Below are 27,289 nucleotides of genomic sequence, written 5' to 3'. Positions count from 1 at the left end.
TACCAGACCTCTAATATATTATTTGGGCTTATGGCAATTCTCTGGCACAGCATGACCAGCATCGAGGCCAACTCTATTAACATTATCCCTCTTATCAAGGAGACTGCATCCAAATGCTTAGTGTAGAGCATCTTGGCACAAGGGAAAAACAAACTGTGCCACAGGGTAGCAATATTGGCTGGTTCCAGTCAAACAGGGCCAGGAGTAATTTCCAACAATCTGGATGTCCGAATTTCCAGTTTTTGTGCCCAAGCTTTGATGCTGTTAAATTTACCAGGACAGGTGTAGCCCATAGAACCATTTCCTTCTAGCTTGAAGTTCACCTCCTGGAACAGACTTTTCTGGAGAAAAGGAGGCTCAAGGGGACCTTATGGCTCTCTAAAACTTCCTGAAAGAAGATCATATCCAGATGGGATTTGGTCTCTTCTCCCAGATGACAAGTGGTAGGACAAGATAAAACAGCCTCAAGTTGTGCCAGGGGAGGTTTAGATTGAATATTAGGGAAAACTTCTTTATTGGAAGGGAAAGATACTAGGAGAGGCTGCCCAGGGCAGTGGTACAGTCACCATTTCTGGAAGCATTCAAAAGGTATGTGGATGTGGCACTTGGGGACATGGTTTAGCAGTGGACTTGGCAGTGCTAGGTTAAGGGTTGGACTGGATGATCTTACAAGTCTTTTCCAACATAAATGATTCTGCAATTGTCTTGTCCTCTCTGAACTGGGATTCTCACGATCACAAGCCAGGTCCTTATGAGTCCTTCATCTGTCAAGCAGTTGAAGGTTGGTCTGGTCCATTGCAGGAATTGCCATCAAGGATGTGGGAGAGTTGTGTCCAGCTTCCAGCTCTGTATTACCCTTTTTAAGCCAGGCTGTCCCTGCTTGGAGGTGGACTGGGAGAAGCTGATGTTAGATCTGTTAAATCCACCCCCACCCATGTCTAGGGATGCTGTATTAATAAATATTTCCCTTACCTTCCTCTCTTTGCTTCTAGTATGTGTTTGATGTGAAGAAGGCAGAAGATGAAGTGCTGATCTCCATCCAGCAGAAGCCCAAAAGGACCAGTCGCAAAGAGGGCAAAGGAGAGAACTTGGCCATAGGCTTTGATATCCATAAGGTAGGCTGGGCTTCTGCATGTTGGCCTGAATGCCACTGTAAATTTGCTGGTTGTGGAGTGGTGCACCAGCACTGCATGACCAGGTCGTTCATTTGAGCATTATCAGGGTGCTTCTGGGGTGCCATCAGCACAGCCTGTCCTCCTCTAGAGAGGAAGAGGGATATCAAAGGGGACAGCATGGACAGCAGGTTGCCCAGAAAAGCAGTGGATGCCCCGTCCTTGGAAATGTTCAAGGCCAGGCTGGATGTGGCTTTGAGTAACCTGTTCTAGTGTGAGGTGTCCCTGGCCATGACAGGGGATTGAAACCAGATGATCTTGAAGGTCCCTTCCAACCAGAACGATTCTGTGATTCTGTGCAGTTCTTGCTAAAAGCAGCGATTAGTCTTTTCTCTCCAAATGTGGAAATCTGTCAGACTAATCCTTATGTGCTGTTTGCTGGGTCTGCAGTGTTAAGCTGGGATGCAAGAGATGAGTCTCTGAGTCAAAAGAATTGGGAAAGCCACATCCACACTTGTTTTCCACCCAGCACAGTTGGGACCCTTTTTCCTGGTTCTCCTATCTCCAGGTCTCCTGGCCCTGTGGACTCAGTCCTTGCAATTTTTTCCCCCCCATGGTGGATACCAGTACCTTTTCAGCCCGTGACAATCCGCTGTGGTCTCTGCCCAGGTGGAGCTGAATAGGAACTACCGGATGCACACGCTGCAGCAGAAGGTGGCCAGCTCCATCTACATCAACTCCCGCAGCGTCTTCCTGAGGACAGACCTGAAGGAAGGCCGCTACGTCATCATCCCCACCACTTTTGACCCCGGTCACGAAGGCGAGTTCCTTCTCAGGATTTTCACAGACGTGCCTTCAGATTGCCGGTAAGGAGCACAAGCAGAGATGGGGAGGAATTGGCTCTTTGGAGACAGTCCTGTGCTTTTGATTTGTGTTTTTTCCTGAATGGTCATAGCCTTGCCTGCAGCTGCTCTTTGGCTTTCTGTTAAAGGTGGTCAAGAGACAGGACATCTTTGCAGGTATCTCCACAGACATGCAGAGAAGTTCCCACTCTGCCTCTAAGCATGGTATGAGAGACCATTCCTAACCCAGGCTCAGGAGACTGGAGTGGGGAACAGAGTCTGACAGTGCATACTGCATGGTCACAAAATCACAGAATATTCTGAGTTGGAAGAGACCCACAAGGATCAGCCAAAGATCATTGACTCCAACACTTAAATGAATGGCCTGTACAGTCCTTCATCGTGCCAGAGCAAATTCTTTGGGATAAGACTGGGCACCTCTCAAAGGCCACGTGTTTTTCCTTGCAGAGAGCTGACACTGGATGAGCCACCACACACCTGCTGGAGTGGGATGTGTGGCTACCCACAAGTAGTATCCCAGATCCATGTCCTTGCTGCAGCTGGGCTCAAGAATCAGGATTCCCAAGGAGGTACTGGTCTTTCCCTGCATGTTGTCTGGCCCCAGAGGCGTTGGGAAGTGGTTTATGAAGTGGGACATTGCTGTAATTTATATCCTCAGATTTTTTTTTCTGTGAAAATGCTTGATTCATACACCAGAGGAGGAGAAAGTCCATGGAGGGCTAAACTCACTTCTTGCAGTGGACATGATCTGGGAGCTGTTGTATTTAGGCTGTTACCCGGGACTCTCCCAAAACTTCCCCAAAGCCCTTAGCAGACGTCCTGTAACAACCCAAGCTTCCCTCCCATGTATGAGCAGCTGTAAAAGTCAGGATTGTATTTAAAAGCTTCTTAGTAAGAAGGACAGAGAACGAGCCTGATGTGTGGTATTCATCACTGGGGGCTGGATAAATGTCTTATCAGCAGAGGGTATGCCAAATTTAGCTCACTTTGGGATGGTGTGGATCTAGATCAATTCTGACATCCATCAGTTTTCCTGCATGGAAGACAGCAGCAAGACCATACCTCTTCATGTCCTGCAGCCACACAGAGGCTCATCTCAAGAGCCCCATGCTCTGTCTGCCTCTGGACCAGGAAACCCAGTGGTAGTGATGGCTTGTACTAGGAGATTGCTAGGGGATAAAAGCTCTAGAGGATACCATTAGAGAAGCAAATACCTTTCCACCATGGAAATAGACCAGATCCTAGCCTTTCTCCCCCATTTCCTGAGTCAAGGATATGTGGTAATTGTGGCAAGATTTAGCCAAACACTTTCAATCTGAATTTAAAATATAAAAATTTAAAAAATCTAATAAAACCCAATTAAAATTATACTTTTTCTTTTCACCCAATAATTATTGTCAGGGCTGCCTATCACTATATCCCTGAAAGTAATGAGTAGGATCTTTTCTAAGCAAGGACTAGTCAAGTGTGCTTATTTATCACATGCCACAAAGGGAGTTCTTAAACCCTCTCTGGTGTTTGGGGATGGAATTTAACCCTAGGCAGGTGTTCTTTTCTTGTGTTATTCACAGCAGGTCAGTGCATCTGTAGCAATGCAGGGAAATCTGTAGCCAAGGGTCTCTGAAGTGTTCACAGAAACAAGGAGGTTTATCTTTCCTTCTTGTGGATTCTGGAGTCATGAAACATCTTTTCCACAAAAACCCCTTGTGATTTGCTTTTTTCCAGCTGTTTTCCAGCTGTTCAGCTCCCACCACCAACAGTGTGTTTGGTGTTTTCCAGTGCAGTTGCATCTCTCACACATCCCAGGCCAGGCCTTATGCACTACTTTGGAAATAGTGATTTACAGAGAGGAATTTGGCCCTGGCTGATGGAATCTGAGTATTTAATGGGACATCCCAAAAGACAAGATAATTTGGAAAAACAGCTGTGAAATCCAGCAGCTGTGTCTCACCAGGGGAGCCAGGTCCTTGCAAAAAGAAAGTTAGCAAAGAGGTGGTCTGACAATCAAAATCCCTGGCCCTCAGAAGGGGCTTGTCTGTTCCTCCTCATTTCCACATTTCCCCTGGACAAGAAAGCTCATCTAACTGGTCTGTGTTTCCATTATAGCCACTAAAGTTCATGGTAAGAAAATGCATTCTGGCAGTTAGATTTCCATAGCAATAGCTCTCTCTCTCTCTCTACTGAAATTCCCAAAATAAGCACTTGTTTGGCAAGGTGAAAGTATTCACTAATGAGAGACTCTTCCCTTCTCCTGGAAGCTCAGGTCCCCTCCAGCTGTGGGCTGGTAGTATGAACTTGGTCCTCCAACTTCATCCTCCATCTGGTATTTCCTTGTGTCAGCCTCTTTCTCTTCTCCATGGTTTTATTTCTGCCTGCCTCTAGGAGAGCAAATGCTGAAAGGAGGTTTGAGTAGGATGATGTCCTCCATGGAACATTTACTGCAGTGGTCAGAAGAGTTTGGGGTGATGAAGGAGTGTTCCTGTAGAATATGGAGACAAGAGAGGCAGCCCTTTCATAGAATCATAGAATTGTTTCAGTTGGAAAAGCCTTCTAAGATTATCGAGTCCAACTTTAACTCAGCCCTGCAAGTCCATCACTAAATCATGTTCCCGAGTGCCACGTCTACACATCTTTTAACTTCCTCCAGGGATGGTGACTCTACCACTGCTCTGGGCAGTGTGTTCCAGTGCTTGATAACCCTTTTGATGAATTAGGCTTTCCTAATATCCAGTCTAAACTTCCCATGGTACAATTTGAGGCCCTTTCTTCTCGTCCTGTTGCTTGTTTCCTGGGAGAAGATACCAACCCTCACCTCCTTACATTCTCCATTCAGGCAGTTGTAGACAGTGATAAGGTCCCCCCAAGCCTCCTTTTCTCCAGGCTGAGCCCCCCCCAACTCCTTCAGCTGCTCCTCATCAGACTTGTGCTCCATCCAGACCCTTCCCCAGCTTCATAGCAGTCCATCAGCACCTGCTGCCTAGAAACAATGTCACCTAATAGAATTGAATTGAGTCAAACAGCTGAGCTCCATGGACTTCATCTGGGGTGTTACAAACCCTTTGGCAGATATCCATCTCCTCTGGTAGGATATGGAGGCAAAGTACTGCATGACAGCCCTGCAAAAGGACTCTATGGAATTACAGAAGCTACAACAAAGAAAAAAAATCTCTTTTCTCTCCTCAGGAGCTGATCCTTATGTGATCATCAAGTGTGAAGGGCAGAAGGTTCGTTCTCCAGTGAAGAAGAACACGGTATCACCAGAGTTTGACGTGAAAGGGCTCTTCTACCGCAAGAAGCCAGGACAACCCATCATTGTTCAGGTACCTGGCAGGCAAGCAGTGGGCTCAGGGATGGAGACCTTCTCTCACTTGGACCCCCTGGCCTCTCCTCACACTGTCCATAGCAGATCTGTTCCCCAGGCTGAGCATCATTAGTTAATGCAGCTCAACCTCTCACCACCACGATGGCATCTGGGAAAGGCATGTCCTTCACCCCTCTCACTACCAGAGTGACACCCCCACACCTCACCACCTCCCTGGCTTCAGCTCAGGGCATGTCCCCAGTAACCCCTTCTCTCCAGTTCATGAAGGTTGGCTGCATCCCTGAAGGAGCTGCCCTCATCCCTGTTTTGTTTCCACAGATCTGGAACCACAACTTGATAAGTGACGAGTTCTTGGGCCAAGTGGTGCTCACGGGGGATCCCAGTGACCGGCAGTCGGTGCACACGCTGCACCTCCAGGACAGGGGGAACAGGAGGTCAAACGATCTCCCTGGAACCATTGCTGTGATGCTGCTCAGCAGTAACATCCTCACTAATGTCTGAGTATTTAAGGGTGACTTTTCTGGTGCCACATATGTGAATATAAACATGCACACGTACATATACATATATATAGAGAGAGAGACACACAGAGCCTACCTACCATCTGCAAAGTGTATATGAACCATGCATGCATTCCACTCCAAGGAGCCAATCTTGTGTTTTCAATGTTAAAAAAATGGTGCCTTTTTTTTGGGGAACCTCAATGATCCTTCTGCTGGCGTCCTCTGCAGCCCCCCAGGCTGCCACGTGCGCTGTGGGATCGCTGTGAGCACGCTGTGTGTCCTGACAGCCAGAGCATCATGCCCTGGGGCTGTTTGTTTACACAGGCTGGCACACACACACGTGCCACCATGCACACCTGTGGCCACCACGGTCCCACCAGCTGCTTCAGTGCATCTTCAGTGTGTCTGCTTGGGTTAGGAGTAGTGTGCATGGAGCTGTCTCCCCTGAAATTGCCATGTAATCACTTATCTGTGGAGGCACCACAGCAAAGGAGAAGTGGACAAACAGATCGGAGCCTGTTGGGTGATTTTTGTGTACAGGTTTGCGTACTGCAGCTGCAAGGAAAACGCACCAAGGCAGCCCAAATCCACAGGGGCAGCAAGACCAAAGGCTCCATCATTTTGGGGACAAGCTGTCTCCACCCAAGTCTTGTTCAGCCCCACGCAACTCTGAAGTATAGAAAGATGTCAACAGCTGTGATGGGATAACTGTTCTCTGGGTCAGGTTTCTGAATCAGTCTGGACCCAGCTCCTGTGGGTGCCTCCTGAACTCCCATGGTGCCTGCTGTCTCCGTGTCTCCATGCCGTCCCCATTCCAAGAGCTCAGCCCAGGAGCTGGGGTGGGTTGTCTGCTGGGGCAGTTCAGTGTTTAGGCAAGAGAAGATTCATTCCTCTGAAGGCCAAAGTGTCAAGTTCAAGGGATGGGGAGCTTCGCTCCATGAGCTCCATCTGTACTGCTGCCTACAGTGCATCATTTCTCAGTGCCTCGCTTTCTCAAATTCTTTTTAAAAATAGTGGGATTTTAGCTTGTACTAGAGGAGCACTGCTCCCAGTGCAGCCTGAAAATGCTGGGAATATTTAATCCATACCAGTGTCCATCTCTCACCTTTAATTTCCAGTCTCCTGTTGTGGAGGATGAGTTGCACAGTCCTAGAGCCAGTCTCAGGAGCACAGCCCAAATGCATCCTCGGGGATGTGTCTGGGGCTACAGTCTGCTCCTGATTTCCATGAAAACTGGGTTAACCTTCCTTGTTCCACTGGGTGGCAGAATCTGGCTTCTTATAAACCATCCCAGATAAACCAAACAACAACCCGTTGTCTGACCTTTCAGCAGCTGACTAGGACAAGTTTCAAACCTTTTTTTTTTCCCTGCTGTTTGGGGGTTTTATTCATGTGCCTTTAAATTGGTGCAAGTTAAGGGATTTTTCAGTCAGATTTTCTAAGCAAATATTTTGCAGTCACCTGCATGCAAGTGGAAATTAATACATATGATAAAATCTTCTAGTCTTCCTAAATTTTGACCTGGGCAGAGTCCTTTTCCTGCAACAAAAGTGAACAGGAAAGCCTTCTTTTCCTATAGGTTGTCCTACTAAATACTCATGTTTGTCCTGCAAGTCTGTTTGGGGTTTTTTTTAAGTCCCTAAAGGTCTGCTAAGTCTGAAACACGATGAAGTGTTCTCCAAAGTACCTGCTAGCTCAGTTCTTGGTGCAACCAGAAGTAGATGGTGCAACTGCATTGATTTTTGTGGGCTGTTTTTCCCTTTGCCTCATCTTCACAGTCCTGCAGTTAAGAGTTTGCCTTTTTACCAAATTTGCTTATGTTCTTAGGTCTTGTTTTTCAGGACTTAAAGGCAAGCAGTGGTGCCCATGATGCTCTTTCCAGATCTCAATTACTCCTGACTTGCACTGAGCACTCTCCAAGTCCAGGTGCCACCACTGGGACCAAGTTTGGTTCAGTGTCTTGCAGAATTAACTTAAGTGCTCCTAGTTAGGTAAAGTAACTTTTTGATCCACAGTCACAGAAGATCCTTGAATTTAGGAAGACCAATTCAGAGATATTTTGATTTTATCTTGGTTTTGTTTATGAGACTTATCACTGAAAAAAATGGAAGCAGGATTGTGGGACTAGAAGGTATGATTTGGGTCTTACGAGAAGATCTCACAGGCTTATGTTCAGAGTGATATGTGAGAGGGATGCCCACAGATACCTCACCTGGCAGGGGGATGAGCTATTTGGCATTGCAGGAACATGACAGGAGCTTTGCACCATCATCAGCAGATGGAGGTGTCCAGCCTGCCTGCATTAGCCGTGTTTTCTCAGGAAATCAGGCTATGGAAAGCTTTAGCAAAGGAGAGCCATTTGTCCAGGAGTGCCCTGCCATGTGCCAAATGGCACTGAGATCCCCAAGGAGCAGTGCCAAAGCTCACCATGGTGTTGTGGTGCCCTGGTACCCATGGGCAACCTTCTTCCTCCCTATAGAGAATCAAGCCATAAAGAAAGGAAAGGCAGCTTTTTAATAGCTTCTTTAAAAATCACTCTGTATCAGGACCAAATTGTCTTAATATCAGTAATATTTGTCTTTTTTTTTTAAGAAAAAAAAAAGTTTTGGAAAAGTTAGAGCAGAACCCTTCTTCCCCTACATTTCCAATGGAAGAACAAAAATTACCTTTCTTACTCTTCTTTTTCTCTTATTTGTAGGGCAGATGAGGGAGGGGAAATACTGAAATGCCATTCCTATCATTGATGCCTTTTATCTTTGAATGAAGTAAACAGAAATATTCAGGGGGTTTTGGGTTGTTTTTTTTCTGAGAGGAGGGCAGGTCTGAAAAGCACTTTCCAGTCCCTCATGAATGGGGTAGGACACATGTGTGATTGATTTCACATTTCTTTTGTTAATCATTTCAATGGTCGCAAGCAGCCTGGCATTACACTCTGTGGGATCCATTTCTTTTTGATATCTGCCTGTTAAAACAGGCTGTGACTTGTCTTCATCTCCAAAGGCACTGATGTATCGTGCTGCACAAGCTCAGAGAGTGGTCCAAACAGAAAGCCAACATTGTACAGCTGTAAACCTCCTATAAATAAATAAATTGTGTATATTTTATTCAGACTCCTTGCTTTTGAACTGCTGTGTTCTTCCAGAATGCTTTTGATGGGCACAAGGTGGCTCTGCAGAGCCTTTTGAATTTGCTCGATTCACCAAACTCCATTCAGATTATTTTCTCTGTAGACTTTGAGACCGAGGCAAGGTGATCTGCATGAGTCTTTCACACAAGGTTACACTCACATTTGCTGAGAAAATCCATGGTAGGAATGGGTAACCTCCTCTGACTATAAACCTTTGTATCCTATGCCCCAGACTCACCACAGTGCAGGGAACTTGGTTTTTTGAGTCTCACCTGACTTGGAGAAAAGCTCTGTAGATTGCTGAAAAAATAAAAATGGGGGGAGAGAGTTTATGGGCAAAGTAGAAGGAGGAAGTGGATTTTGGATGGCTTTCCCTCAGAAAACAAACCTGCACAATGCACATGGGGAGCATTTGAAAAGCCTGGCCCTGCCCATGGGAATCTCCAGTCTTGCTGTTGTACCACACAGACCCAAAGCTTTAGGGATTTTGCTTCCATCTCAGCTTCCCTCCACCAGCTGCCTGTGCTCAAAGTCTTTGCAGCATGAAGGAGCTGTGTGCCTCTGCAGCCCACCCTTTAGAGCCTGGAGCAGACATCTGGAAACAGCCCTTTTGTTGTGGCCTGCAGGAGTCTTCCCAGACTCTTCAGCTTCTGGGATCATCCTTTGGACAAAATGTGTCACCAAATAATGCATAGGGAATGAGCATCCTAGACCTCTGCCTCCACCACTGAAACATCCTGCAAGGACCTTTCTTGGGGGGAATGCCTGACAAACACCTCAGTCCCCCAGACCTCCTGATACTCTCCTGGAGGATGTCCTGGGCAGTAGACCTGGCTGGGCACCTATGGGGCTGTGATGCTTGATGCTGGACATAGCTCAGGAACTCTGGTGTCAACCACGTGGCTTTACTGAGTCTAGCTTTGTGCACATTCTAAAAAAAGTCTGTGCAAACCTGGGTAAGCCACAGACCATCATGTAGGCATGGAGGTTGTGCTTTCCCACCAACATCCACACCTCAATTTTGTTGGTACTGGGCCAGTGGGATTAAAAGTGTAGGTTGCTTTGCAGCCCTGCCTGTGTCTGCTGATGGTGCACACCAGCATGGAGATAGGGCTTCTGGAATTACTGTGGGACCCCAGCATGTCAGTGGGGAGATGTGCAGAGACTGTGCATGTTTGGAAATGAGCAGCAAGTAATAGAGTAGTGCACAGCTCCAAGCACAATCCACCCCAGGCTCACCAAGGATCCTGCAGCATCTCCTCATCCCTCCAGCATGGTCATTTGCCAGGGATTTCTGCTCACAACATTAGTTTCATATAGTCCCACATTAGTTTTCATAGGGGACTTTTTAAAGGGCTTTTTGTAAGGGCATGTTTTGACAGAACAAATGGGGAATGGCTTTAAAGTGAAAGAGAGTGAGGTTAGATCAGATGTCTGGAAGAAATTCTTTACTGTAAGCTTGGTGAGGCACTGGCACAGATTGCCCAGAGAAGCTGTGAATGTGATGCAATGCTGGAAGTATTCAAGGAAAGGTTGGATTGGGCTCTGATCAGCCTGGTCTAGTGGAAGGTGTCCCTGCCCATGGCAGGGGGCTGGAACTACATGATCTTTAAGGTCCTTTCCAACCTAAATCATTCTGTGATTCTGTGATTCTATGGTTCTATGATTCTATGATAAATTGGAAGTTTAGGGTTTTTCCTTTGACCTGAAAGAGCATCTTCATGGAGGAACAGACATCCATCCTCTGCTTGAAAGTTGGTGCTGAAGAATTTCTTCTTGTACCTGGATCCCCTGTAGCCGGGATCTTCCCACCTTAAACCTGTATGCATTCCCTGCCATATGAGCCTCCTGCCACTCAAAAGGATGAGGGATTTCCAGCAGGAAGGGCTGCAGAGATGGAAGGGCCTTCAGCAATGGGATGTGTTCATTGCCTGTGCTCAGGTGCTGCCACATCCTTGGCCAATAGCCCAGGTTAATAGCCAGGGATCAGCCACTGGAGTCTGTTCTGTGCAGTTGTCCAAAGGCTCCCTGCACTCTCCAAATCCCACCTCCAAGCCCAGTGGTGCAGTCAGGAAGCAAGTCCAGCCCTGTGTTCCTGGCAGAGCCTCCCTCACTGCCTTTCCACACAAATGTGGGTCCTGTTGGGCACAAGGCAAGGCTGCCCAAGCGATTCCAAGCGCATCAGATGTGGTCCAGAGCAAAGCCCAGACACAGCCAGAGCCTGCCCTCACACCCACACCAGCTGTACTGACACAGTGAGGAGGGCTTGAGTGACATGGGCATGGCCCCAGGTGGTCACAAATCATCTGTCCTTAGCTTAAAGTCAGCTGAGGGCTGGGCATCAGCAGGGCATTTCTAAGGGCTGGGGAAGGAACCATGTGACTGTGCTGTGACTTCTGCATTTTGAGCAGAGGTCCTGGTTAACTTTGAAGCAAGGAGACTCCCTTTTATTGCTCCTTATTTCTGCAGTATCACCAAAAAAACACATTCAGTTGGGTCCCCAGGAGGATTTCCAGCATCCTCATTCCAAAGTGGAGCTTAGAAACAATTTTTATGATAATGCTGCTAATATAAAGGTATATTTTGCACCTTCCACTAGCTAAAATGACAAGCTTTATACCTAAGAAACTTCAGTGGTGTTTCATAGCACAACTAAAATCCAACTCCACCTTTCTTAGCAGGAAGGAAAAAAGACACTAGTCCAGATTTGGGCAGGGAGTCACCAGGTCAGAGTTAAGCTTCTAGGCAAAACCTCAGCTCTGAGTTTCCTGATCCTCAAGTGTTTTCCTGTCCCAGTTTTCACATTTGCGAGGGCACAAGGCTGGTGCATTCAAACAAGGATGCCTGTCAGCTCCTGGCCTCACCTCACAGGACCTCAGTACTGTCCCTGCACAGCCCAGAGACCTCTTTGCACAGGGCAGGAGGACCTTTCCAGCCACACTTTTTCCTAGGGATCCATCAGGACTCTGCACAACGAGGACTTGAAACTGCAGCTAAACTCATAGCATGGGTGCCAAGAAACATTTTACATGAGCAGATAGTGATAGGAAAAGGGGTATGGTTTTAAACTTAAAGAAAGGATATTTAGATTAGATACTAGGACTAAATTTTTTTACTTTGAGCATGGTGAGACACTGGAACAGGTCGTTTGCCCAGAGAAGCTCTGGCTGCCCCATTCCTGGCAGTGTTCAAGGCCAGGCTGGACGGGGCTCAGAGCAACCTGGTCTAGTGGAAGGTGTCCCTGCCCATGACAGGGGGGTTGAACCGTGGTGATCTTTCAGGTCCCTTCCAGCCCATGCCATTCTACGATTTTATGATACCATACACCGGGGCAGACTCCAGGGCTGCAGGAGGACGCATCTTTGGAGAGTGTGGATGTTGCGGGAGCGCGGCGCTTGCGGTTCCCGGGATGGAGGTACCACGCTCGCCCGCACACACACACCCCACACCACACCCACAGCACACCAGGGGCTGGCTGTAGCCCGGCTCCTCCCCCGCTAAGAGGCTCAGCCCGGGCAGGCGCTGCCCTCGCTCGGTGCTGGCGGCAGCGCGGCTCCGCGCCGGGCAGCAGCGCCCGTCCCCGCCGCCGTGCCCGGCCATGCCCCGCTGAGGTAAGGCGGAGCGGGGCCGGCGGCCCCGGGGAGCCGGGGATGCTCCGGGCGGGCGGGGTGCAGCCATGCGGGTGCTGTGGGATGCGGGGGGCGCGGTGCCGTGGGTGCCATGGGCGCTGTGGGTGGGGTGCCCCCGGCGGGGCTGCGGGCAGCGAGCCGGATCGAACCTGGGCAAGAGGCTGGGCGCGATGGGAGGGGGAGAGACACGACGCAGACCTGCCAGCAGTGCCCAGCACCCCCGGGCCAGCGCGGCTCCTGCAGCATGGATTAGCGGCTCGGTAATTTCTAGCTGCTGCTTAATTTGGCTGGGGTCACCTAGCAGGAGCTGGAGTGAAGGGTGGAGGGCATTGCCCTCGTGTGCTGTGCATGCAGCCCTCCACCCCTTTGCTCCACAGCCCTGTCACATCCAGGCACACCTCTGGATGTGCTTAAACGTGGGGAGGGGCTTTGGGGGATGTCCCTGCTATATGGATCCACTGGCAGTGCTACGAGACCCTGGGTGTCCTCCCAGTCTATTTCACCCCCTGCCTGCTTTCACGCAGCTCCAGACACATCATTTAGGTGGATAAAGCACAACCTGTGCTCAGGCAGGTGCTGCTCTTCAGGGAGCAGCACAAGTTCCCCTGGCTGCAGCACAGCACAGCTTGTGTCCAGGCTGGTTTTGGGGGTGTCTCCTGGGTCACATCTGTGCTGGTAAGCAGCACCCAGGACCTTCCAGGCTATTTAAATTATTAGGAGTCTCCCTGGGAAGGGACTGAGGCTTGATATGGGATAGGCAATTCCCACAAAGCAGTTTGCATTTTGCTGCCTGGTTTGGGTTAACAAGATATTTAATTTTGATTTGTCGTATATTGGTGATTTGTTAATAATGTACGGATGTAAGCTTGCGTCGTAGAGGGAGGACCCTGGTTACTCATTCTAGCATTAATTCTCCTATTTAAATATAGGTTAGCCTGTTTTGTACATGGGCTTTGTTGGACCAGCTGAGCACAATACCAAAGAAAAATCCAGGATTTCCTAGGGTATTTACAATTACATTATCCTAAAGAAAGTGGAACAGTGGAACTGGTATATCTCTGTGTCTCTGGGAAGACTGGATGTATGGTAGAGGACCTGCCATGTAGGCAAAATGGAGGGGGAGTTTGAAAGGCAGCACACCAGTGGGTCTAAGATTGCCTGGTTGTCCCTTGCTGTTAAGTCTCCCCTGCAGAAGGAGGTGGCAGAACCTAGAGATGGTTTTCTCACAGCCCTAGGCTGTTGTGTTGGTGTGAGTTATTCTCTCCATAGTCTGGGCAAAAGGATGTCCAAGAACCAACCCTGTGGGGTTAACCTATGCATTACATAAAGATGGCAAGGACATGGTGGTTGCAAGCTGACTCCTCACCATCCTCCACTGTATGATGCTGTGGGTCTTACTCTTCCCATGAGGTGAGGGACTGCAAGCTCCCAGCACTGGTAGAGTGAAGGTATGAATGGATTTGCAGCTTTGACCGGGCTTTGCCAAAGCTTCAGTCAAAACCTGCATCCCTGTGAGACCCTGTGAAATCTCCTTCCTACCCTGTGCCTAAACTGTACCAAGGAAAACCAAAGAGGGACAAAAAAGGGGAAAAAAAAAAAGAAAAAGGAAAAAAAAGTCCAGGACAGCATTTCTCTCCTTTTCATTGATGATCGAAATTGTTTTCACCTGTGGCTTTGAAATCTCTGAGCCTTACAAATTCCCAAATATATGTATCTAAATTGTGTTTAATTTTGTGGTGATGGCCACAAACTGTCCTTCTTCTCTCCCCGACCTGTTTGAAAGCTGTTGATCTTCTGTCAAACTAAGATGTAGGGCCAAAGTCTCTTCTTGGGCTTTTGGGGGTGAGACTGGAGTAACTTCATGGAGCTACAGGATCTCCCCATGGACAGTGGCATTTATGGGATCCGAATCCTGGCTAGGGATGACCCTCTTTTCAAGACAATATTATTTCTAACTCATTTCCCCTCCCCAGAGCAGCCGATCCCTCTCGCTAGCTATGGAGTTTCCCTGGGCCAAGTGCTGCTGTGCAGCCTTTCTGTCTCACACTTGCTAACTTGTGACTTCGCAATCCTTGGGTTGCTATGGAAAGGATTATGCTGTGATTAATGAAGGCATTGTCAGCTAATAGTTTTTTTTTCAAAGCCTTTCCTGGAGCTGCAGAGGGCAGCTTCCAAGCCTGGCAGAAAGGGACTGACAGGATAGGTGGCTGCAGGCCCTCAGTGCTGGGCACATTTCTGGTTGTCCGCATCAAGACCAAGCTGGCTCCAATCACAGTCATAGTGGTTCTGCAAGTCCCTTTTGAGGGTGAGAGGAAAACCAGGGGGGTTGTTGTCCTCTTGGAGCAGAGCCAGTGTTTTTTTCTCTCAAAGCAGGGCGGGACAAGTGTCACTGTACCAAAGGTTTGGCAGGATGCAGAGACAGCACGTAAGACTGTGAGAGCTTTGTACTGTGAAACCCTCCTCTCTGCTAGGCAATGTCCTAGAGGAAAACTGGTATGGGATAAACCTCTGTGTTTGTGACTTTTTGGTCCCCCAGTCATGTGCTTGGTAGAGCCAGAAAGCATATCAGGACAGCCCTGCCCCAGCAGTGTCCATGGTTATGCTGTACCAACCCCAGAAAAACCCTCCCAATCCCTCCTGTGCCTGGAGCTGTACACAGAGCCCCTGCTCTGACCTGTAGAAGCACAATGGTTGGAAAAGCCCTCTAAGATCATAAAGTCCAACTCTCAACCCAGCACTGCCAAGTCCACCACTAAACTGTGTCCCCAAGTGCCATATCAACACGTCTTTTAAATACCTCTAGGGATGATGACTCCACTACTTCCCTGAGCAGCCTATTCCAGTGCTTGGCCACCCTTTCTGCAAAGAAATTTGTCCTAGTATCCAATAAAAAGCTCTCATAGTCAGACACTTGTAGAGAGCAGAGTGCAGTTGTGCCCAACTGCACAATGGGAGTGCAAAATGTGAAAATCCAATGAAAAGCAGGCACTTGAAGTAGACTGAGTACCAAATGAAAATAGAAAAGGTAGAAATCCATAGCCATGAGTCTCTGGGGACCCCTTCATATCTTGGCATTGTTAGATGAGTCCCCCCCTACCCCAGACCTGCCCAGCCTGAGCAGCTAGGTAGCAGCTTCTACCTCAGTCCAGCTGGAATCTAAAAACTGAGTGCTTGGTCCCACTGTCAGCCTCAGAGCAGTCACAGAAAATCCTTGAGCTCCTCTTAGGCTGCAGGCCCAGCAAATGCCTTTCCCAGGATGTTGGTTCAGCTGCTGCCTCCCCTTTCCACATCCTGGTGTAATGACACAGCATTTACCCAGGGTGCAGGTGACCTGAACACAGTTTCACATGCACAAAAGGGGTTAAAACTTGCGCTGTGAGGTTGGCTGTAGACTGACGGGTGTCTGGGAGGGAGGTTTGCACTCTGTTGCTGCTGCACAACTAGCCTGGTCTCCACCTTTATGAGTGTGGAGGAAGGAAGATTTGCAAGAAGCTATGCCTGATGTTACGTGGAGTGTTGGGAAAACAGAGCCTCTGTGAATCCTGGTTTTGTCCCCTCTCCCCATCTGACACTGACTTGTACAGTGGGAGGTGTGCTTGGAAGGGGCTTTGCCCCATCAGACAAAGACACTTTCTTCAGCTGTTCCTGACTTTGGAAATGGGAAGATAAATCTGGGATCATGGTAGCTGTCAACATCTCCATGTAAATGTAAAGACTTTTACAGGGATACCTTCTACTAGACCAGGTTGCTCAAAGTCCCATCCAACCTGGCCTTGATCACTGAGATTTAGTGTCCTAAGGCTTGCAGGTTGCAGCTGGGAAACACCTTCCACCTGAGCCAGACTCACCTGCCCAAAACACCAGGGCACAGGGAAAAGGTGCTCTGGGCTGTGCTAGGTTGGGGGCAGGACCCAAATATTGGGACCAAGCCCTTCTGTGTTCCTCCTGATATCTGCTGTGGTCCAGAGAGCACATTCCACTCCTCTGGTGATTCATCTCATTTCAAGTCACCTAAAACAAAAATTATTCCACTGGGGAGAATTCTGAGAAAGGAAAGATGGTCAGAGGTCTGGGACGCCTTTCACAGGAGGAATGATTGTTTAGACGAAGGCTCCAAGCTGAGAAGAGATGGGAAGAAGGCATGTTATAGATCCTGGAAGATTATGTATGCATGGTAAATGCAAAAGAAAGATTTTCCTTTGAAATACAAAAATTAGGGAGCATCAAACAAAGTTTACAGAGACCAGGCTCAAAGATAAAAAGAGTTTGCACAATCTGACATCTTTGGTGTTCCTTATGGCAGAACCCCATGGATTCTCAAAGTATTGGGTTAAAAAAGCACTTGGGCATGTTTCATTTACAAAAAGCCTCTAAAAACTATAAAGCATGTATATGCAAGGAAAAACAAAACTACCCCTTTTTGGCTCTAGAGGTTCTTGAGCTGCAAATTACTGTTTCTGGGGGAACATTGCAGAGTAATGCCACTACATCTGCTTTCATCCTGCTCCTTAGGTGTCCTCTGTCAGAGAAATATAGTGGGTGGGGAGCCCACAGGCTGGATCCAGTGTGGGCTATTTACTCACTAAAAAGTTGTTCATGCCTAGAGATCCTCCTTAAAGAATTCTTTTGAGATATCAGCCTCACTGCACTTCTTAGTTATCTTGGAGAGGATAAAGTGTCAGCACATCATTTTAGTACAACTCCCATGTGTCATGTGGGCCAAGGGAAATACAACAAAACCTGTTCTCTTCTTTTTTCATTGAAAATATTTTTGTTCCAGCAGATACAGAGAGGAGCTTAATGGGATTTCTTGCAGGTTCTGTATCAGATTTCCTGAAAGCCATTAGGGAATTGCCACAAAGATATTGATCAGCTGGATCTCTGCTAGAAAAGCTGGGGTTTGTGTGTGGGTTCCTGTGATTTCCAGAGCTGACCCATGCCTTTGTTGGGGTGAGGCTTGCATTGTAAGTCAGTTTTCCATGTGCCTGGTGTGCATTGGTGTACAGGAGTTTGAATTCATGGTAGCAGGAGAGGCTGGGAGAAGAAAATGCTTTGCCTCTTGGTGGCATCGAATTCCCAGCCCAGGCAAAGCTCCCACCAAGCTCAGTGAGCTCAAACAGCCTCACAATAACTGTGGGGCTGGGAGGGAAGGGGGAGCAAGAGAAAACCCACAAACCACAGCACCTCTCATCACCAGAGGGGAGGTAGGGATGAGGCTGGGGGACAGGCAGACCTCCTGCACTGGGACAGAGGAGTACAGCACGTGTGTGCTGAGGTGAAGTGGTGGAAGGAGCCCTGCAAGTCCAGCTGGAGCACATCAGAGTGCTGCCTCCCACGTCTGAGCCTCTGGGTGTTTTCCAGCATCAGTGGAGGTTGCTGTTACGTTGTGATACCCCAGCTATTTCTGTCCTGCTTCCTCTCATCCCTCAGCTTTGCTGGATCAGTGCCATCAAGGCCAGCAGATTTACTCTGGGCTGAGATGAGCTCCAGAAACCACACACACACACACTGGGTTTGTCTCATACAGCCCACACAAGGTTTTGGTCTGGAGAAACAAAGGAGTGGTCATTTCATCTGTAGTTTCTGTGTAAGAGTCTTCCTCAAGTCAAGTCTACTGAAAGTCTGCATGAGTTCTCCATGGCTGGAAAAAGACTTGTAAGATCTTGGCCAAATGATGAAGTAAATCAGGACTGCAGTTGATTCAGCTTAATTGTACCAATACATATTAGGGTGGTGGGTAACAGAAGGTAAAAGCTCTTAGGGCAGCCTTATTACTCTTAGAAAAAACCCTCTAGATCTCCCCCAATGCCCTGTTAGATCTGTTTTTCTCCCAGGGCAAACTACTCTTCAGAGTAGCAAACCAGGTCCTGTCCTCCCAGCCCTGAGCTCAGCAGTCAGAGAGGATATTAAGTAAAGGAACAAAATTCAAGCTTTTCAGGTGGAGCTGTGATGTTGACCTCAGCCAGGGAAATGAGACCTGTCTCCAGAAACCACCAATTTCTTAAGTGTAGCTAGGAGCAAATAACAAATATCAACAGCCACCCCTTTCTTTGTGTGGGTATCTCAAAGTACTGCAAAAAAGGGTAGGAACAGAGCAGTTTGTTAATGCTGGAATCATTTAAGGACCTGATTAAAGCTAGCTTTCTCATCTAGGCTGATTTCCATAGGGAACAAGGCTTGTGTGGCCACTCTGCCTGTCCCTTTAGATGTGTCACCTAATCACAGTAGTTTGATGATCAAGTTCACTTCAAATTTCAGCTGTAACAAGGAAACAAAGTTCCTAGACACTTCCTGAAATGACACAGGTGAGCATGGGAGAAATCTGGTGCCCTGCAGCATGATGCCACTGCCTGTTGGCCATCTCAGGTGGGGTGAGAAAGCTATTATGGATGCCCCACCTGCAGGAAAGTCTTCTTAGGAGGGGCTATGCGCTACTGACCATCTAGAAATCTTATTATTTGGAATTTTGTCATTGTAAATGAGGCTTTTGTTAGCACTGCTTGTCACAGATGAAATTCTATCTGTTTCTGGCTCTGCTGTTTGCTGGGTAGGAACTTGGCATGGAGTAAAGCTGCTTTACTTCCTGGAGACTCCAGTCCTTTTGTCCATCCAGGCTGTTTCAGGATGCAATGACTTCTACTTTATGCCTGTGCAACACCTGACATGTAAAATCACAGAATGGTTTGGGTTGAAAGAGACCTTTTAGATTATCTCATTCCAACCCCCTGCCATGGGCAGGGACACCTTCCACTCAACCAGGTTGTTCAAAACCCCATCCCACCTGGCCTTGAACACTTCCAGGGATGGGAGATCCACAGCTTCTCTGTGCAACCTGTGCCAGTGTCTCACCACCCTCACAGTAACGTTTCCTCCTAATACCTAATCTAAATGTGCCCTTTAGTCTAACTCTTTGACCTACACGAGTGACTTCAGCTCAGCCAGATGATGCCCTTTAGAGCAGAGCATCCCATGCACTGAATAACACCCAGCAGGAGAGCCATAGATCAGCAGCAAGCAGCCCCTGTGACTCAGAATCCCCAGCTGAAAAATTAATATGACTTTTTGCATGTGCAGCCAATGAGTCAGGGAGTGTCAGTCCCCCTCTCATCCCGACTATTACAGGGCTGATGTCTCCCAGCACTGCCTGATGCTGCCCTGAGGGGTGTGATGGTGATTGCACCAAAGGCATCCTGAAAAGGCAGAGCAGAGTCTCCACTTAATTTTACAGTCCCTGTTCAAGCAAAACAACCTCAGGAGTCAGCAGAAGTCTTAGCATAAAAAGCAGGGTTGGTATCTTATGATTTGGACCCACTTAATCCTAGCAACCCTTGCATTTGGAGGCTGACCCCAGTCTCTTGAAGGGCCACCCTGAATTTCTCCAGGCCGTGAAAAATAAGAGGATAGTGTTAGGGCAGGCAGAAGGAGGATTTCACAAAAAAATCCCAGCAAAGGGGTTCCTGCTGAGACAAAAGCCCTCACAGGATTACAACAGCTTGCAGAAGCCCTGCTCCAGCCAGCATTAGTAGCACCAAAAGGAGAGAGCCAAGGCCAGATTATTAGGGACCTACAAGAGCAGAGGTGAGACAGCTGCCTATTATGCCAATTTAAGGATAGAGAAGAGTAGAGGAGCTGCCTTTAATGAAGATATTCTGATCTGGAGTCATAAGAACAGACTCGGGTGCCCTGGTTCTATTGCATGACCTTGGGGAAAGTGACATCCTAACTCTATGCTTTAGTTTCTCTCTGTGTGAAATGAGGATAGCATTAGCCTCTCCTCCATAAATAGGCTGGGCTTCAAGAAGGAATAACACAGGATAATATATTTCTAGAGTTGTTGGTAAAACAGTGGCTGCAGTAAAGACTCCCTTTAGAGAACATTTCTATAGGTAAAAAAACAGAAGTGGGTTAGTAATTAATTTACTGAGCTGAGCTAAGTTCAGTAAATTACCTCTGCCATATATTGTCTGGGTGGTGGAGGGTCATCTAGAGACTGTTGTAAAATGGAGCACCTTTCCTTAGATTTCTGGTTCCCAAGCCTTTGCAACAGGCTGCCCTGTGCAGATAAGCTGTGGATGCCCTATCCCTGTTGGATGGCTCTATTTGAGCAACCTGATCTAGTGGAAATGCTCCCTGCCCATAGCAGAGGGGTTGGAACAAGATAATGTTTAAGGTCTCCGACAACCCAAATCTTTCTAGGATTCTATGACCTTTACAGAGTTGTTTTCAGATAACAGAGTCTTTGTAGGTGCCTGAGCAATACAGCCAAAGGGTTACACCTGCATCTAAGCTAAGGGCTGATGTCTGTGGTTCAGCTGCAGGCTGACACAGCCTGGGTGGCTCAGAAGGTTGTAGCCTCCTGAACCGGGCCCTAAACAGGTGTACCATGCATGAATCTCCTCCCAAATCCAAGCATTCAGTGTAAAACACACCAGGCTGAAGTCAACCACCACATCTGTGTGTATCGTTTGCTCTATAAACAGTAGGGATTTACCAGCCCATGAAGGAGCAGGTCCATGGTGACCCCACTGACACTTGCTGGCCTGCACAGTCCAGGCTAATTGGGCTTCTCTGAATCACAGGTAGGCAGGTTCTGAGCTTTGATCTTGGCACAGTGCTGTCCAGACATCTCAGTTTGCTCAGGACAAGCAAGAGGGTTTCCAGTACAGCCCAGCACTGTGCTGCTCCAAGGAGGAGAATCTTGAGAGAAGGTCACTCGTACAGGTCAGAGTTAGACTAAAAGGCACATAAAAAGGTAGATTTAGATTAGATATTAGGAGGAAATGTGTTACTGTGAGGGTGATGAGACGCAGGCACAGGCTGTACAGAGAAGCTGTGGATTTCCCATACCTGAAGTGTTCTAGGCCAGGTTGGATGGGGCTTTGAACAGCCTGGTTGAGTGGAAGGTGTCCCTGCCCATGGCAGGGGGTTGAAATGAGATAATCTAAAAGGTTCATGTCTCAAATCACCCCCAATTTCAAACAAAGACTTTATTTCTAAGTTTTTCTTGTCATGTGCTGGGCCCTGTTTGTAGGGGCAAGACTTGGGAATTCATGTACAGGTAAAGAAGAGATGAAAATGGTTGCAAACACCATTCAGCCAACCTGCAAGTGCAGCATTTTCCCTAGATCAACTCAGCCTGCTGTTTCTGGATTATGCTGAAATTACACCTGACCTCCTTGCAAAAGGATACTTTATTTGATTAATTATTGTGGCAGTTGAAAAATACTCAATGGGCAGCAGAGGCTGGTGCACAAAAGGAAATTGCCCTCCTCAGGAGGCTGTGCTGAGTGCTCTGTGCAGAGTCGGGATCGGATGCCGCCGCGGTCCATTGTTCTGCTCAGGCTGTGCGAAAGCTCAGTAAGGGAGAAAAGGTCAGGTCTTTTGTTCAGCTCCTCTACCTGCTGGACTTTTCAAGGAGATTGAATGCAGGGCAAATCTATTGAACTTCCTGCTGAAGGCTTAAAAAATTGATGTCCGTTTCCTAACCACTCTCAGATGAACAGAGGCTACTACGTTATCAATTCTCTGACTTTCCAGAGGGGGGAGTTTTCTGAGATTTCTTGCTTTAATGTAACATTTTGGCTGGGACTTGTTCAGTTGAGGTGTCTCTTTCCATGGCACTGCTACCAAAACCCTCCAAATAGAGGTTTGGGGATCAAACCCTCAGAGTCAGCTAAGTGGTCTTTTTTCGTATTCACAGCTGCTCAGGGATGTGAGAAAGGAGGGGACACAAAAATGAAACCAGTCACCTCAGGCTTCTTCTGTAGTCTGTGGAGATAAATAATCCTGACAGATGGAATTAATTGGGCCTTGGAAGCGCTAGTGTATCCCCATAGTCATGGAGGTGATCTTAGAGAATCATAGAAACATTCAGGTTGGAAAAGATCTCTAAGATCATCAATTCCATCCAACCATTAACCCAGCACTGCCACGTTCACCATTAAGCCATGTTCCTAAATGCTCTATCCACATGCCTTTTGAACACTTATAGGGATGGTAATTCTACCACTGCCCCTGCCCTGGGTTTTCACTGAAAACCCTTTCAATGATTTTTTTTTTCCTAATATTCAATTTAAACCTCCCCTGGTACAACTTGAGGCCATTTCCTCTTGTGCTGTTGCTTGCTACTAGGAAGAAGTGACCAACCCCACACCTGGCTACAATTTCTTTTCAAGGAACTGCAAAGAGAGAAAAGGTCACCCCCAAGCCTCCTTTCCTCCAGGCTAAACACCCCCAGTTGCCTTGGCTGCTCCTTATCAGACTTGTGCTCCAGACCCTTCACCCTTCCAATCTTGTTGACTTGCTCAAACCCAGTGTCTGCATATAAACAGCTAAATCCCACTTTGGGTGTCAGATGGGACTTGGAGCATGAAAAGAAAAGGTTGAGAACCACAAAGACACCTAAAGATGGCACTGTCACGGGAGAGGGAAGGGTGGGTGCTGATGTGAGGCATAGAGCCACAACAGAGAGATTCGCTAATGGGCTCCCATTCTAGGATTTGCTTTCTTCTTTCTTACTGCATGGTCCCCAGGCTTGTGTGGATAAACACAGTGACAAGTATTTGCTCCCAGCTCTCCTCTGATCAGTGGCATGGCCAGGAGGAGGCAAGGAAATGTTCAGGCATTGCTTTCTCCCATCCCTAGGTAGTGAGTGCATCACAAAGCAGGCTCTTGGCTTTGTGGAAATTTGCTTCTGTCCTGAGTTCTGCTTAAAATCACATCCTGAGGTCTGCAGTGTTTTGGGGTTAGTTTTTTGAGTTAGCTAGTTTATCACCTTTTGAGACGTGGTGTCAACTCAGAGAGTTGTCCTCTTGTACAGAATAACAGAATCAATTTGGTTGGAAAACCTCTGAGATCAAGTCCAGCTTGTGACTGAACACCACCATGTCAATAGACTGTGGCACTGAGTGCCATACCCAGTCCTTCCATAAACACCTCCAGGGATGGTGGCTCCACCACCTCCTTGAGCAGCCCATTCCAATGTCTAAACACCCTTTCTGTGAAGAAATTCTTCCTGATACCCAACCTGAACCTTCCCTGGCACAGTTTAAGACTATGTCCCCTTGTCCTGTCACTGTTTGCCTGGAAGAAGAAGCAGAGGGCCCACCTGGCTACATCTGAGGTAGTCCTAGAGTAGAGCTCAGAATGCACCCCCAACATAGCTAAACACACAGGGGGTGTCAGCCTCTCTGGGGAGCTGTCTGTATTGTCCTCACCTGAAATATGAAAGAGTTTGGGTCACTCGGTTTGGAGATTGGTAGTGACAAAGCAGAGGATCAAATGGACCACAGAGGTCCATGAAGATACTCAGAGGACTGGAGCACCTCTCCTGTGACAGGCTCAGAGGAGAGATTTGGGTTTGTCCAGTTTGGAGAAGAGAAGGTTCTTGGGAGACGTTATAGCCCTTTCCAGTAGTGAAAGGGGGTACAAGAGAGCTGGAGAGGGACTTTGGACAAAGGGATGTAGTGATAGCACAAGGGGAAATGGCTTGAAGCTGAAGGAGAATTTATTTAGACTAGATAAGAGAGAAATTTCTTACAATGAGGATGGTAAGGCACTGGAACAGGTGCCCAGAGAAGTGATCAATGCCCCATTGCTGGAAGTATTCCATGTCAAGTTGGATGGAGCTTTTAGCAACCTGATCTAGAGGAAGGTGTCTCTGCCTGTGGCAAGGGATTTGGACCAGATGACCTTTAAATGTCCCTTCCATCTCAAACTGTTTTGTGTTTCTAAAAAAGCTCTGAGACCCTGCAGCTGGAGTATGAGTCTCCATGGTCCTTTCACTGACCAGTGCAGTGCTTTGCGAAAGGAAACTGTATGGCACAGCCTGGAGGTGTCATCACAGGCTCTGATTAGTGCTGCAGCTCTTGATGGAGGAAGGCACAGAGAATCACATTGCTTTCCTTTGCTTCTTTTCAAACCCTTCACAGTCTCAGCAGAGATCACCACCTCAGCATTTCATGGTGCCACATTTCCCAGCTTGTGGAAATCAGCAGTTTCAACCCAAGTCATTTTATCTCAATCATTTGATACTGCTGGGGATCTGGTTGTTGAGATTTTTAGCTGAGTCAAAAGAAACAACATTGTTTGCATTTTTAGCTGATCCATAGTCAGCCTGACCAATGAGGAGAGCTCAGCACATGGTATATAAATGCTTGGTTTTCAGAGAGAAGACACATTTTTCATATTGTTATTCTCTACCCAGGGTCTGTTGAAAATCATACCCTATTTTTGGGTACTGAAATCTTTGGCTGGAAGCGCTACCTACTGCACAGCCCCTGACGCTCGTCTGTCACTCATGTTGTGTAGATGACACCCTGTTTATTGGAGGTTTCAGTTACGAGCATCATTTCCCTGGGTTTCAGTTGCACTTGCAGAATGACAGGCTGCTGTGTGCAGTAGCACTGCACTTTCTTCCTGGAGCTGCTTGCACAGAAGAAAAAAAGCCCTAATGTGCAGAAATGCAAAGTATCTGTATATGTAATGCAGCAAGGCTGCTCCTCTGCTGGGCTATTTTATTACAGAAAGCTACTTTGGCACCTGTGGTCTTTTCATCCTGTAGTTATTTGGCTAATTGATTAACAGGTTCTCTGTGTTCTTTTGTGCCGGAAAGGTTGTTTTTTCTCCAAGTAGCTGGGATTTTATGGGTTTGGAGATTCCAGATCTGTAGGATGTCTGGAACATCCCTTTTTTGTAAAACACAAAACAAACAAACTAGCCAAAAAAACCCCACCACAATTAAAGACACCAGGTCTTCCCTGCGAACAGCATCCGCCCACGAGAAGGAGAAGCCTGACAGGGAGTACCCTCAAATCTAATTAGCACTAATCCTGTGCCTTTCATCATTGTAAGGCTGAGTGTTGCAGTAATAGCTGGAGAAAAAGCTGCATATCTCCTAAAAGAGCCCTTGCAGGCCATTGTTTAGTTGCACAGTACTGCACACCAAGGAGCCCTTCTGAGGATCCAGGGCTTCCCAGGGGCTCTTTACCCACCCTCCTATCAGGTTTGCCTTTACATGTCAGCTTGCAGTTTTGCTTGAATTTGTCTTTTTCCCTCGGTTGTCTGTGAAGATGGATTTGCAGCTGACAGGCAGGTAATTCTTTACACTAAAACACACCTCTTGTTAAAGCAGCTATTCCTCTCCTGAGACCAGCATTCACTGGGAGTCTGGTAATCACTCAAGTTCTGATGCAAAAGCTGTAGGGAAGGCTTTTCTTGACCTTCACTGAATTTGGGTCAGAGCTTTTCCAGGAAAACAGGCTCTGTGCTGCTCACAGTGCAGGCAGAGCCTGAAGGCAGGCTGTGTCATGGATGCACCACTCACATGAGCAATGGTAATTCCAATGTTTTCTGCAGCTTATTGCTATTGTGACCTGCCTTGCTGAGGTGAGAGCTTCCTGGCATTCCTCACATCATTTGTCAGCATGACCCCAAGCTGATCCGTCTGTGCGGAGGCGGCAATTAAGGCACAAATAAGGGAACTTTCTCAGCACCGTGGCAGGCAACATGTGGCCAGGTGGTGCTTGCCATGTCCCCACATCCCCGCCATAAGATCTTGTACTGTTTGCTCACTAGCAAAAGCTCAGGGTGTGCTGTCCTATGTGTAAAAAAAAACAAAACAGTGAATGCTCTGGGTGAATTCCCATTGCTTTTTATTGCCCTCCAGGCAATATCGTTGCTTTCCATGGGAATGCACCTTTTCTCCACATTAAAGGAGATAATGGGTAGCAAAACCAGCAGGCTGGATTTTATTTTTCTGGAGGAGTTAGAAAAGACAATTTCTTCTTGCAAGTATGAAGCTACTTGTGCTACAGGAAGGGAAGGTGCAAGTGAACGGCCGCTACTGTAACACTTAGTCCAAAGCTCAGATTGGAGAAATGGGGAGCATCATGAGTCATGGATTGGGTTGGGTTGAAAAGGACCTTAAAGATCATCTAGTTTCAATCCCTTTGCCATGGGCAGGGACACCTTCCACTAGACCAGCCAAAACCCTCCACGTAGGCCCATTTATGTGGTCAGTTGTAGTTGGTAAGCTCTGACTGCCTCAGGTGAGAAGCTGAAGGCAAATAGAGAGGATGAGACTCTAGGACAAAATACTTAAATAATTTCTAACACTAAGAATTGTTTGAGCTGGAGCTAATTACCTAGAGAAGCAGTGGGTTGTCTCTGTTGAGAGCTTGCTCATTGATCAAGCTAGCAAGGAAGATTCCTGATAGTCAAGGAGAAGATGAATAGCTGCCATCTTCAGACTGAGGCCTTCTGACCTGAAAGCCCTGCTTCCCATTCAGGGCTCCAGGAAGACTGCAAAAATACAAACTGTCATAGCTTCCCAACCATGCCAGCTTCCAGATGGACAAAGACTAGGAGGAGTAGTATGTAGGAACATTGCTTTCCTCCTTTCTGCTCACTGTCACCCACAGTTAGAGATCCCAAAGACGGGCGGGGTTTGTAAGCTTAACCGCGATCAAGAGCCATTGTTTTCCTTCCTGATTGTAATCCTGGTTTTGGTAAGGACAAAGGTGCTTGTCTCGGAGGGTGTAGGTCTGACCTTTTTTATTCACCATTTCTCAGATGAACAGTAAAATATGCTGGAAAATCCTTAATCCTTCTCAGATCCCTTGCAGGAGGGCAGGAGGTGAAAGCAGTAGTGTGCAGAGAGCAGTGACATGTTAAATCTCTTTGTGCAGCTAAGGTGACACACGTTTCTGCCAGTCAATTGAAGTGGACACAAGC

At 47.5% G+C, this 27,289-nt stretch overlaps 2 protein-coding genes across 2 annotated transcripts in view; both read left to right on the top strand.

The window, feature by feature from the left end:
• Positions 1-8,910, top strand: part of CAPN5 (calpain 5) — a 52,455-nt gene extending 43,545 nt beyond the window's left edge. The window contains exons 9-13 of the mRNA XM_036391982.1: positions 993-1,115; positions 1,782-1,978; positions 2,423-2,544; positions 5,159-5,295; positions 5,616-8,910. Of these exons, the coding sequence (XP_036247875.1) occupies positions 993-1,115; positions 1,782-1,978; positions 2,423-2,544; positions 5,159-5,295; positions 5,616-5,798 (762 nt within the window). The 3' untranslated portion in view covers positions 5,799-8,910. The remainder of the gene's footprint in view (positions 1-992; positions 1,116-1,781; positions 1,979-2,422; positions 2,545-5,158; positions 5,296-5,615) is intronic.
• A 3,563-nt stretch (positions 8,911-12,473) lies between these two features.
• Positions 12,474-27,289, top strand: part of MYO7A (myosin VIIA) — a 99,383-nt gene continuing 84,567 nt past the window's right edge. Inside the window, exon 1 of the mRNA XM_036389421.1 lies at positions 12,474-12,538. The gene's annotated coding sequence lies outside the window, so the exon portion shown is untranslated. The remainder of the gene's footprint in view (positions 12,539-27,289) is intronic.

This window comes from Molothrus ater, chromosome 2 (genome assembly GCF_012460135.2).
Source record: "Molothrus ater isolate BHLD 08-10-18 breed brown headed cowbird chromosome 2, BPBGC_Mater_1.1, whole genome shotgun sequence".
Lineage (NCBI taxonomy): Eukaryota > Metazoa > Chordata > Aves > Passeriformes > Icteridae > Molothrus > Molothrus ater.
Note: the sequence above shows the minus strand (reverse complement) of the source record. Positions and strands in the feature narration are given on the sequence as shown.